Source organism: Xyrauchen texanus, chromosome 27 (genome assembly GCF_025860055.1).
Source record: "Xyrauchen texanus isolate HMW12.3.18 chromosome 27, RBS_HiC_50CHRs, whole genome shotgun sequence".
Classification (NCBI taxonomy): domain Eukaryota; kingdom Metazoa; phylum Chordata; class Actinopteri; order Cypriniformes; family Catostomidae; genus Xyrauchen; species Xyrauchen texanus.
In genome coordinates this window covers 15,929,756-15,944,030 of record NC_068302.1, presented here as the reverse complement: position 1 = coordinate 15,944,030, position 14,275 = coordinate 15,929,756, and the positions used below count along the sequence as shown (strand labels likewise).

Below are 14,275 nucleotides of genomic sequence, written 5' to 3'. Positions count from 1 at the left end.
AAATGACTTTAGAGACTTTGACATGTCCTCCATTTGACTGTTTTTTGGATGTCACTGGATCCATACTGTGTCTACAGAAGCTTATAGCTTCATAACAATGCAATTCTCACCTTCCATCATGGCGAATTAACGGATCTTAGACACTTCAGCTTCTCTATTTGAATGTCTAATTTTTGTCTTTTGATCTACATCTGGTCTCCAACTAAACAAACACCATTGAAAAAGCTCTTGACATTGAGCTTCCTAACAACGCAATTCTCACCTGACCACATGCCATTTTTAAGACTCAACTGAACTTTGAGACTTTTGGATATCACTGAATCTGCGCTGTGTTCACAATAAAACAAAACCCATTTATTTAGCTCACTTTGACGTTGCCCTCCACAGGGACACATATCTCACCAGACCATAAGCCAAACTTGAGATTACTTGCTCTTCTTAAACTGGGAAGTAATGGAGTACATTGGTGACAAGTTGTCGGTGGCCCACTCTCAGGTATCAGGCTGGGTGGGAAATGTGCGCCGTTCCCTCCAAGGTGCCCTCAACCTGGTCTCCAGTAGTGTGGAAAGAAGAACTGGAGGAGGTGGAGAGGACGCAGGTGGCTTTAAGAGGGCCGCCTCCCTACGTAGCCTGGCCAGTCGTAGTCGAGAATCCTTTCGCAGATTTAGCCTGCGCAGCCAACAGCGAATGTCCATGCGCAGAAGGACCTCCTCACTGGCTTCACCAAGCACTCCCTCCTCTGTAAGAGAAACTATGCTCTTTTATCTACCACTTTAACCAACATCATAATTTCTCAAAAAGCCAGTATTACCTCAGATGCACATCACCACACATACTGATTTCTCATGCTGTGTAATGTAGTTCTCAACCATGGTGTAGGTGGTCACTTTCCATTCCAATTTCCAAAAAAAACTGCTTTAAGTCTACCTATTGTCATTGTAAACTCTGTACTTGAGCTCTAAACTGAGCTTGCCTTTATAGTTTGTAGCACAAGGGATGTGCAAAACTACATATTTTCAAAAATGACAAGTTGGCTAATCTGTCTGTCTTGGTAATATGGGTGCTAAGCACAGCCTTCATTACTGTAACTGACAGATATTCAACAAATAAATAGGTTAAATAATTATAAACTTTTATTGCACAAAAATATTATAGTCCTTAGAAAACAAAAGTAGACTTAGCAGACTATTTGAAGTCCCCCTTTTTGAAGTGCTTTGACGGCTGTAGCGGCAGTGCTTTAAAAGGGTTTAATTTAGAGGCATAACATCTTGGAGAAGGTTTAAGCATACTAACATCTCACAGCTGCTGTAACTGTTAGACTGTCAGTATGCTAAAAAGCCCTCTTAGAGGAATTGGGTTTCTAAATTCATTTCTTTTAAAGGACCACGCAACAATAAATCTAAAGTTGTCGACCTCACTAACAGACTAGTTGGTTTTCTGATGACTGGTCAGCCATCCTGTGTGTGTACTTTGTTTGTGACACTTTTTTTTACAAAAGAAAACCTCCTTTATGTTATACTGTCTAGATCTCTCTCTCTCTCTCTCACATCTAGAGCGCCAGCAATCACAAGCTTTTATACAACCTGATTCTATTTGTATGCGGTGCGTATGCGGTGCGTATACGGTACAGGAGCAGCACGCGCTATAGTGCTTTCACATATGCTGCGTTTGCAGTGCGCTACTGATCCGCAGTTTCTGTGTGCCACAAAATCAAAAATGTGAAAGTAATTTTTATTTGAAATCCAAACGTTAACTTTGACATTGTTTAAGACATTGAAACAGTATGAAAATTATCATCATCATCAACAATAATCATTGTGATTCTTTGTTTTACATGTAGTTCAAGTTGTTGACAGAAGAAAAGCTATCGCGCTATATCTGTTGCTAAGAAGGAGAAGAATGAGACGCATTTGGGTTCACTCTGTCTTTTTTTTTAGGGTAAAAAATTCATATATGATGGCATTTTGCAACTTTTGGGACTATAATCATACTTTTTTGTTTTTCTTGACCCTGTAATTTAGTAACTGTAGAACACATTAACTGAAATGATGCGTATATGATGAAATTATTACAGTTTCTTGTCAATCTATGTCTATTTTAATGTGAACAATGCGCTGCCACTTTAATTCAGTGTGGTGCAGCACAGCAAAAATAGACTCGGTGGGGAAACTATCGCTGCACTGCTGTATACGCAAATGAAACGGATCGACGGACTGCATCCGCGTGCAGTGTAAAAGCTCTAACCTGTTAACATGGGTATGGAAACAAATACGCACCACATACGGACTGCAAACGGAGTATGTGTGAAACGGGCGTCACTCTTTATGTATTTGTATTTGTGTTTGTTGGCAGTCTTTTACAGTGATAGAAGAGAAGCACCTCTAAATAGGGCTGGGAGAAAATTGTATCACGGTATAATGTTTCATATCATTCGGTATCGATAATTATTGATACATTTTAATAACCTTTTTTAAACAAACACCAGTTGAAAAAAAACATATCTTCTTTCTTATATCTTATATGAAGATTAAATACACAAGTGTTAAAGAAACTATTGAATTTAATAAATAAAATGTTACAAATATTGTTTGGAGGATTTCTCATACGGCATTGTTGCCGAGGACCTCTCCATCATGGACTGCTTGTGGGTTGTATGTTGAGGTGAGGTAGATGTTGGTTGTGGCGGACGACATGCTGCATATTCCAAAGGGTGGAAGCGGTTAAAGTGATGACATAATTAGTTGCTTGTGTTTCCGTACTTGGCCGGGATGTTTTTTTTTTTCCAAAGCTTACACACAATGGTGTTCTGATGTTGGCTTACACACAACGGTGTTCTGATGTTTGTCAGACGTAAAGAAACCAAAAAACTGCCACACTGTCGAGCTGACATGTCTTTTTTTTGTATTCATAATGTCCTCATCGCCAGCAGGCACGGCACTCATTTTCGCATGTGTTCTTGTGATCGGACTTCAAATGGCGATAGCACAACCGAACCCCACAGCAACGCAATGCAACTTGTTATTGGTGGTTTGATTGTCACTCGTAGCATGCTCCTTTATCAAGCCATATGATAGGCTGATTATGATCCAGGGATGGTGCATGCTTGAGGGTTGTTCATGCAACCAAACTTCATGTCTATTTACATTTAAATGCATTTAAATTAAACTATCAAGCGTTTTATATATAAAAAAATATATATATTGTTATCGATAAACGTGTACCGTCTGTAAATACCGACACCGTTTTATCGCCCAGCCCTACCTCTATCAGACCAGATGCACTGTGAGCTCAGAAGGGCATTCTGCTAAAGTTAAGTCAGCACAATACACATGAAGTTTGGGACCTTTAGCATGGGTACTGTTTCATGCACAGTGAAGCCTTGTACAGTATATGAGGATAGTTTAATTTAGCATGACCCTTCCTGGCAGGGTCATAAACTAACTAGGTTTAGAGGCAAAATCGTCACCAAAAGTGACAAGAATGTGGTGAATTCCTCTTTTCTTTGTTGTTTTAAATGCATTATATTTTGTTAGACTATTCCAGGGCTATTCAACTTCATCAACAATTGGGCCAGATGGAAAAAAATCTTCAGTGTACGCAGGACAAGCAAGAATGTTTTGTTATCGAAAAGCTTCTATTTACATGTATATAATACAGGTAACTTGTGACAAAAAAGAAATAAGATCAACTAAATGTTTAAATGTGCTTTCAAAATTGGTCCATAACAGAGAGAGAAAATAAGACTGATATAAAATGTTTGTTATAGATGCAATCATTTAAAAGTTTGATTTTTCAAATCGAATTTCTTGACCATCTTAACGAATATAACATTTCTGTTTCTCTGAAGTAATGCGAGATCATTGTCCATTATTTTAGGTCTTTAGTCGTCTCTTCTGTCAAAAGGACCAATCATGATTATTTGTAGCGCAACCTTTAAAAGTGTCTAAAAAAACCTGGTGCTCCTGCTCCTTGATGTTGAATTGATTTTACAAGTAACAGCCATAATTCCTCAGACTGACAATGTATTTAAATTAGTGCTGTCAGTCGATACAATTTTTTAATGTAATAAAGTCTAAGTGGGAGTTTGACTAATTTAAAAGAACTAGTCCCCCATAGGTTTAATTTTCATTGCAAAGGGCATTACATATATTATAATCTCACTCTCCACAATATTAATCTGCCAGTAGACTGTGGCTATGACATGTTCGATTTTCACGTCAGGGCATCAATGCCAGCGTCAAGCGCCACATTGCACATGAAAGCGCTTGCAGATAAAAACGTCTCATTCTGCTTTTTGATGATAGTTAAGATGGTATGCTTCTATGGTAATTAAAATGCACTTTACTTAGGCTGAAAAATACTTGATTTCAATCACAAGTCCCATCTAGGCTTGTTTTCTACATCAATTAGCATGAAGAGGTCCTTTCTCCATTCTATCACTGACACAGAAATGCTGTTTGTGTGTGTGTTGTAAAGGCAAATCAAGTAATTTGTTTTGTATAGTGCTTTTCACAACATCATTTCAAAGCAGCTTTATAGAAAAAAACTAATATATATATATATATACATATATGTATACAGTACTGTGTCTTCAAAAATAATGCCATAAATAGTTTTCATTTATCACTTAATGTCATACAAAGTCCTGTTAACATAAAAAATCTAAATCAATATTCGGTGTGACCACCTTTGCCTTTAAAATAGCACCAGTTATCCTAGGAACACCTGGACACAGTTCTTCTTAGTTGTTGGCAGATAAGATGTTTCAAGATTCTTGAAGAATTTGCCACAGTTCTTCTGTCTATTTCGGCTGTCTCAATTGCTTCTGTCTCTTTGTGTTGATGTTCTGTGGGGGGGGCTTTGTAGGGGCTATGACTTCTGTTGCAGGGCTCCCTGTTCTTCTATTCTAATTTTTTCTATTTATAAATAACCATCTTAAGACAAATGCTTTTGTGAAACATGTATATATATATATATATCTATATATATATATGTATATAAAATTGTTTTGTGAAGTGTGCGTCAGTGTAACGACTCCGGGCTGACACTTTACAAAGGTTTCACCCTTCCAACCAGTGTTAATGCTGGCTTATGCTTTATTAATGGTAAATTAGTTAATTGCTATTAAGAAAAATGTACTCATTAAAACGTTTTTATTAATCATGTGTTAATTCTGACAACTCTCATTTAAATTGATTAAACTTCGACTTTAATTGGAGACATGATGCATGATTTTATATTGTTAGAATAAAGTTCTTAATTAAAGGTATAAGTACCCTTGAAAATCAATTCTAGAGTGCACATATTGCCCCTAAAAAGTCAATTTCGGAGACTTTTACATTCTGTTCTCAGCAAACAGTTTCGTGTGAATAAAGAACATGAGCATCAAAGTTCATTGTTATTGTTTAGGTATGTGTAAGCCAAGGGCAAGGGGAGTTGTCCTAACAAAACAGTGAGTAATCTCAAAAGCAAGGAGCCATTGTTTGCCAAAGACGGTGAGTGTGAAAGCAGGGAATTCTGGTGGGCAGGTTTTCAACAAGATGATATACCCTCTAATAGTTGAATTTCAGTCAAGTCACATCTCATTATACTGATTCACTCAGCCCTGTCTGTCAAGAGCTTTTCCTCAATCACAGTGTGTGCACGCGTGTGTGTGTGTGCACACACTGTGATTGAGGAAAAGTGTGTGCACGCGTGTGTGTGTGTGTGCGCGTGTGTGTGAAAGAAAGAACTGTACTGTAAATCTGTCCATAGTTTTTGTGTCACAGGGATCGGTCAAAAACAGGTATCTAATCATTGTAATTGAATTAACTTACCATAATGGGAGTTTTCCTGTGTCCTTCGCCCATTAGCACCCTGTGGCACACACAGGCAGAGTGCTCCATTTCCCCTTTAGCTGTACTATATAATAGTACACATGAATGAGCTTAGATATGAATGCTTTGCCTGGTATAGGGCTATATGAACTTTGTAAGAATGCCTCAAGGTTTACAGTCTCAGACCTGTGTGTGTTTGAAGGTAACTATGTACAATAGCAGCACTTTAAACATAATTACAGAGGCTGTACTCAGTGAATATGAATATGATGATTGTTTTCTGATTAAATCCAAACAAAACATAACCCTGTAGTTCATGGCTAATAATAGAATAATATATCTTAAGTGTATTAGGTTAACCTACATGCTGAAAGATGCTCTTTCTACAGCATTGCAGTCTAGACCTTATGTCACCTACAAGTCATGTCTCAACTATCGTATTTGTGTTCATGACTGCTTCCACAATGTTGTAATTACCAGTGGAAAACTCTGGGTTTGCTCTTAGCCCCGGTTTTCGGGTTGGAGTGGGGTCAATTGAAGAATCATTATTGTATTGGGAGATATACATTGTAATTCTCAATGTTGACTACAATTTTGGTTGCACACATGTTGTTTACTGCTGACAAAGAATAGCAAAAAGATTGCCTGAAAAAATGCTCAATGAGCCATTTTATGAGACCACATGCTTGTGCTGCACTTTACATGTGTAAATCATCAATAAATACCGGTATGCACCCTTTGCTTTCCATTTTGGAAAACCTGCACCAAAAACGCTTCCTATCATTGTCAGGAAGTGAGAAGGACAAAAAGAAATATGAAATTGCACATTTTATTCAAACTAAAATATTTATATGATAAGATTCATTATGTTTCATTATGTCATAATTACAATTGACCCTTCACTAAGCTCCACTCCCCTTGGTTACCGTTGCTTGCTCTGACAAGCTTTGCAGAACTTCCCTTACACAATAGTATATCATATTGAGCATATTGACTTGACTATATTGATTGTATTGTATATTTCTGTCACAGCACCGTTTTTGTTTGTGTCACATAAATATGGTGTCTACTTTGATGAAAGTCTATTCTGCCAGAGGATTCTGAGCTTTGCCTCTGTTTTTCTATGTAGGAGGCTGTGATATGTATGTATTCATTTAGAGAGGCCAAGTTGTGGGTGTCTCACAGGAGTTGACATACTTTCAACTCAGCTTTTTCAGCTTTAAAGGATTAGTTCTCTCCAAAATGAAAATTCTGTCATTTACTCACCCTCATGTTGTTTCAACCAAAATGTCTTCCTTGGAACACGAAAGGAGATGGCAGGCAGAGATCTTAGTCTCAGAAATGTTGGTTGACCACTCCCTTTAAACAAATTTTACATGGCCCCTTCATAACATAAGACAATCATCTCAGAATATTTGATGTTCTTTTAAGTAAATGTAGCCACACCTATGGAAGAATGTATTTGTAAGGATGCCAGAATATGAACATCTGGGAATACATGCCTATAAAAACATACATGCATTGTTAGAATTAAAGAAAGGCTCAATAATTGCTTGTGTAGACACCAAGTAGGGATTTCTGTTTCAGTAGTCTAAACTGAGACAACATCTTTTACACCCTGTCATGGGATAAACATCAGTGGGCTGGTGTTAAAATGATGACTACCTTTTCTCATCTTTTTTCCCCTATCCGTTCATTGTTTCTTTGCTTCCCCTGATGCAGTCTTCCTGTTCACGTTGCAAGTTTTTTGAGTTTTGCTCGTTCTCTCTCTCTCTCTCTCCCTCTCTCTCTTTGAGTATATGAGAGTTTTAGATTAGAGTGTTCTTATCCAGTTTAAATGAATATATTGTTCCATTAAGAGTAGGGCTGGGCGATATGCAAAAAATATTTTTGCGATAATTGGCTTAAAGATTGTGGCATCCGATTACATCGTCAATCCCCCTGCTAGAGTCGGTGAATTTTCGCTTTAAAAATGTACTTAATTTATTGAAATATGAAAAACATAAAAGGCATTTCTAATTTCAAATAGCACTTTAAACTATATGAAAAAGCAATAAAATTAAATAAAGTGATAAAAAAATCTTATTTAACCATCTTCCCAAATCCAAACATTTACCGTCTCCAATGGCTCCTATTGCCATCATGCAAGCATCCATTAACACCGATGGAGAATTACTAATGGTGTACAAATTAAGAACTAAAGACAATTCTAAATGTAAAGACAATAATAATCCAAATAAATATCCAAAATAAAAAGAATTAAACTCACAGCACCTTTCGAGATAATCAAAGAAAATTTTCAGCATTCTCATAGACAACATTTTTCTTTCAATTAGTTTTCAGATGATTGAAACGGAGAAAAAAAGAGTGCAAACGCTTTACAAGAGCTTGTTCCACGAGACAGGGTCGTGTTGCACGCCTCTGAACAAACAGCGTATCAGACACAAGCATTGATGGCTTTTGTTTGTTCTTAAAAATATAATAAAGTGTGTTTCTTCAAGCGTTTTTCTTTGTGACTAACAACATTTCTTGTCATGTGTCACTCCGAGACGGGTCGCCCACCTGTTGTGGGTAGATGAGCAAAATTACCCGCTCATGAAATACATTTGGACGAGGAACTTGCAAACTGGATTCAACCTTGTCACATTTGGAAGGTGGCAGGTGCTAGTTTCACACCTTTGCCACTGTTTAATATATTTGGTGACTTCCCAGATCCATGGTTTTGCCATTTCCCGAAATTGTCGAGCATCATCAGTTCACAATCGGCATTGGGATCTTTGTCCTATCTGATTATATTGTCCTATCGCCCAGCCCTAATCAAGATCCTACACCCCCTTATATTGTCAATGTGGCCCTGTAAGTGATTACAAATAATGTAAGTCTTAAACACCACTCCCTCCGAGTGAGTGTGCTTGTGTTTATTTATGTGTGGTTGGCAGGCACAGAATATCAGTTTCTTTCCAAGATTGTGCAATCAGGGAGTACAGGTGTGTCTTCATTCTAAATGGATTACTGTTAATATTAAGCATCATTTATGAGACTTGGAAGAGCTGACTATTGCAAATAAACCTGACTTTCCTGTATTAAGGAAAAAAACATGTATAACCAAACCACACTTCTTTAATAGTCTTTGAGGTAAGATGAATTTGCACTGAAATGCATGGTAAAAGCTGCTGTTTGTGACATTCCTCATGGCTTTTCTGGTCATGTGATAATCATAAACAGTGTAATACCAGCCTGTGCTTTGGTTTTGGATTAGTTATTCAGAACATTGTTTTTTTTTTTTTTTACTTGACACAGGATAAGGAGAAACTTTTTCCATAATATACCTCTTTTGTCTTGTTACTTGACAAAATTGTCAGTATAAAAATAGTGAGATAAATCTGACGAAATGTCTCTTGGCGACCCTCAAGGGTAAAAAAAATTATCAATAAAGTAAATTACAAGAAAGCCTTTTGCACATACTATATATATATATATATATATATATATATATATATATATATATATATATATTACCACCTGTAGGGCCCTATGGTTTCTGTGATTCACAAAACATGGACGAAATAACTGAATCCAGTCATACAATTATTTTGATAATAAAGTTAAATTAAATGACCCCTCTGTGTTTTTGCTTAAATATTACACCTGTCTGGCACATAAAATGTCCTGCAAATGTTCTGAAAAAATGTGCCTTGAAGAGAGTGGAAACCCTGATGTATACAATACTATAAAAGTCTTGGGCACATAAGATGCTTCACAAAAGCATTTGTCTTAAGATGGTTATTTATATCTTCAGCTTTAGTGTGTCAATAGGAAATATATCTATTAGATTCTCAAACATAATTTTTGCAAATAGAAAAGTTTAGAATAGAAGAACAGGGAGCCCAGCAACAGAAGTCATGGCCCCCACAAAGCCATGTCATTATTTTTGAAGACATCCTCACTATGGACATTGTTGGGTTTGGGTAAGGGTTATTCTGTATTTTATAAATTACCTTTATTTTGGAAAAAAGTAGAAGTCTTTGGTATGTTTTCAATTATATAGCTAGATAAACGTGTGTTTGTTTGTGGTGTATGTAACTACAGTTTGGGGATGAATGTTTCCAGAAATGAGCTAAATCTTACAAAACCTCCCTTTGTGGACATTTGGAGATGTCCTCATTGAGAAAAGTTTACATAAATATATATAATTTTTATTTTACCTACAAATGCTTAAGGTTTTCTCTTAAGGTTTGTAGGTTAGTCTGTATAAATTATAATTATATATTCTATTGTTAGAAAGTATCTAGATAGATATAAAGAAGTAAACATAAGCACATTCTGTTGTTACTCTTCCTGTCAGGAAAGGCAGAGCTGATGAATGACATCCTGTACTGTTTTCTCTAATGCAAACAACCTCACATGCTCCATATCTCTCTATCTCTCTCTCTACACACACACACACACACACACACACTCACTCAGTCTTAAAGCTCAGGTTGATGCTCATCATCTTAAACTCAGTCAAACACATTGGGACAGTCTGATAAACTCATCACAATCGGTTCTTTTTGCGATCAGGGAGCCGGTGACTCTTTGTTTGTGTGTGTGTTAGATACACTGTACCCTCTGTAGTCTCCTCATTAAAAGAGACACGGTTGAATGGACACCAGTTCAACCAGTATATTTCTATGAGGTCATCACAATACTTTAATGGGATCTTGTTCTCTTTCTCTCCAAAAACATCTTACTTCGATTTTCAAAATTTGTGTCACTGCACCTGTTAGATTAAGCCTCACATAACAGTGACAACTTTTATCCAAAGCGACTTAGTGCATTCAAGGTATACATTGTATCAGTTTTTAAAGGCCGGTTCCTTTGTTGGATCATACAGTAGCATGATATTCAGGGCTGATTTTGTATTTTCATCTAAAAAACTAAACAGTCATATTAGCTAAACATTCAACAACACGCATTTGTGAGACCGATAAGACATCACTCAATTCTTACCCTCAATCTTACCCTAAAACTAAGTAGTAGACACTTTATATTAGGTGTATTTAACTACTGTGTACTAACATTAAAATACATTCAATACAATGTATTTATAGTGTAGCTACATGTTGTTCTGCAAAATTCTCACAAGATTCACATTTGCTGCCACTGAGGTTGAGGTGTATGTTTAGTTATGGTTTAGGGTAAGGGTTTTGGATAGGTGAGTAATAACTCACATATGCGAGTAAGTTTTTGAAGCCTGAAAAGGAAATCATATACCCTTATTTTATTATATGACCAATTTTTTTTATAAATGAAGCACACATGAGTTTGTTTCGTAATTAATCGTCATATTCGTGAAACACCTAAAACAGGCAATTAATCGTCATAATCGCAGTTATTTGTTTGACAATTAATTGTCAGCCAAATTTCACAATCGTGACTCCTAATTTTCATTATTAGATTCCTAACTTGTGAATTGTTTTGTTAAAATGAAAAAAAAAAATAATAATAATTCAAACAGTGACAACAGCTTGTATCATTATTAAAAATGCAATTTCATGACATCATATAAATTGATAGAATGTAAAATGTTTACATTTTTTAAAAAGCTAAAATGTGATTCAAATCATAAAGCAAAATAAATAAAAAAATATATACTATATTGCGTGAATATATATGAAGAGGCCCCCTCTCTCAGCTTGCTTAATATATTGTTTAAATGTCGTCAAAAGTCTGGCGAGTAAAAACTACAATTTACTAGCCAATGACGATTATTTCTCCAACATGATCGTAGAGGTTGTAAATACAGATGTAATTAAATGCAGGTACTTTAAATTTAAGTACATTGTAACAACGTGTAGGCACATAACATTGTAACAAATGCTTAAGTACATAGTAGTTAAAGACACCTAATATAATGTGGGCCCAAAGTTAGATGATGTCAAGACTGTAAGGTGTGCCGTGGAAAATGATCAAATTCCACAAAATAAATAAATGCATGAAAAAAATGACATTATTTCTGTGATTCAAACTTCTCACCTTTTGGAGATATTCGCCGTTTTCAAACCATAATCGGTCACTTTTGTGATTGTGAAATAATTCATGTGCAAAAGTGAGTGATAATAATACGCATTAAGAGTCATCACATGACTCGCGTCAGCGCTGCAGAATACATTGAAGTCTATGAAGTGACGTCACACCATAGTGTTTTTCACACACACATTTTTACTTCAATAATATCTTTGAGATACTAAGCAACAAGAAATATTTAAAAACTGTCCAAATTTGTGGAGACATTGAATGTTTCATAATTAATTTTGATTAAATATGACCTTATCGTTTACGAATATCAGAGACCCCAGTTATTGAACTAATTTAAATTCACCAAGAAAACACTTAGACCTAAACATAAACGAGTCCTTTTATTACTTTCTGCTATCAAAGCAACTGCAAGGTTTTTTTCTCTCTTCCAAATACATGTTTTCAATGTTTATTCTGCACACCTCCTGCTTTTTTATGTGGCAAAATCACCCGTCTGTGACACTTTCAGCAACTCTTGTCATGTGGAGGGCAATGCGGCGCTTGACGCTGGCGTAGAACGGAGTGTTCAGCAACTCAACTCATGTGAAATTCCCTTTACAATGATGAAAGAACATTATTTAAACTCAAATGTTCTATTATTGCGGTCTTTTCTGATAAAAGCTATGCTTTTATATAGGCTACTGTAGGAAAACGATGCTGTAGATCTGCTTTGTGTTTATAATTCTTAATATAATAATGAAGTCAGTAAATTTGTAGTCATGCAAGTTTTAATAAAGGAGAAGGTAAGGACGTTATTGAAACTCAATATTATTAGACTATTATTGTTGTCTTTTTGGATGAAAAATAATCCTCAGACTGAAGGAAGACTATATATCTGCTTTGTTCTTTTAATGCTTAAACATTATAAAGTCTCTTGGTAGATTTCAGTCATGAACACCTCAAAATGATTCACTGACTCATTCATAGCACATAATACTCTCATTTGTCGCCACCTAGTGACATTTCTAGAAGGGGTCACTGAACTAATCAGTTAAGAAAATTTAACAAATTTGTGATACAGAAGCAAGCCTCACCAACATACTGTTTATTTTGCAGCTAATTCTGCACAACCGTAAACTTGAATCACTAAAGAGCTGGAATTGGTGCTTTTAACTTATTCTATCCCCAGAACAAATGTTTGTGAACCAGTGATTGCCTTACCCTTTATTGCCCCTCATGAGTTGGCATCTCTGTAATTTCTTATGGAATTGCAAGAACAAATATACAAATTAGAAAACAAGCAATTTTTTTGTTTTTTTCATTACCCATTTTGTGCTCTTGCCACCTGTGACCTCACACAGCGTAGCCTTTTTTTTTTGCATAGCCGAATTTCAAATATTACAAGTAAACACGCTACTAAGACGGACAGAAAACATTACAAATATTAATTATGGTTTGCAAAGCGGTGAGTTTGTAGTTGAAATGCGGTGAGTGTTAATGTCTCTGCTGTACTCTTCTCAATAACATACACTGATCAGCCACAACATTAAAACCACATTTCTTAGAATGGTTTTCGGCTCCCCTGGACAGATTTTGTCTCTTTTTACTCTCTGATTGTCCAGCCCTGAGTGCTGTAATGTCAAACCCAAAGGGAGTGGCAGAGTTTTTATGAATAGGCTGTTATGCGGCTGTTTGAGCTCCACCTGGTGGTTGATCACAGTGCTGCAGTATGATTAAACTGCCTCAATTGATTTTTAAGCATCACATTAGTTTTAAATCTGTCCCTCCCTTTGTTCATCCACAGGAGCTGGTAAAGAAGTGTGCTAGTGGACATGAGGAGAATAAAGACACAGACAATTTGGTGCAAGAGACAGATAGCCAGTATGGCACATGGGAGACAGGACTTCGCACAGATGACAGGTAAACACGCATAAACACACACCCCTATCAAAACATAATATAACCAGATTAATATTTTAATCTGAAAAAGTCAGATACTCTCTGACCTGATTATTGCAGCACAAGGCCTTTTAATCTTAAACAAATGTTTCAGGTTCAACCCTTTTGTCGTTCCGAACGACAAAAGAGATTTTTTTAATTCATTTTCAATGAAAAATGACTTTTTGATATTCGTAAAAATCATATTTTTAAGTTTTCTTAAATGATGCATGAATCGCATAGATTACTTTTGGGTGCCTGCTTAAGTTTTAAAGTGAGCCACTGTTAATTGACATTATATTGAAAAGAGATATCTCCTTTTGTGTTCTGCAGAAGAAAGAATGTCTTATAAGTATGAGGGTGAGTAAATTATGACATCGTTTACATTTTTGGCTGAACTATTCCTTTAAAGGGGTCATGACATGCCCTTTTTTATTATTTTAATATGTTCCTTAAGATTCACATATACTATTAGTACTTTTTTTATTTATATTTTTTATAAATATTTATCTAACAAACTT

General features: G+C 35.9%; 1 protein-coding gene across 1 annotated transcript in view; it reads left to right on the top strand.

The window, feature by feature from the left end:
- LOC127620948 (titin homolog) overlaps positions 1–14,275 on the top strand; it is a 63,538-nt gene that overhangs the window by 40,042 nt on the left and 9,221 nt on the right. Inside the window, exon 6 of the mRNA XM_052094322.1 lies at positions 13,621–13,736. Within this exon, the coding sequence (XP_051950282.1) occupies positions 13,621–13,736 (116 nt within the window). The remainder of the gene's footprint in view (positions 1–13,620; positions 13,737–14,275) is intronic.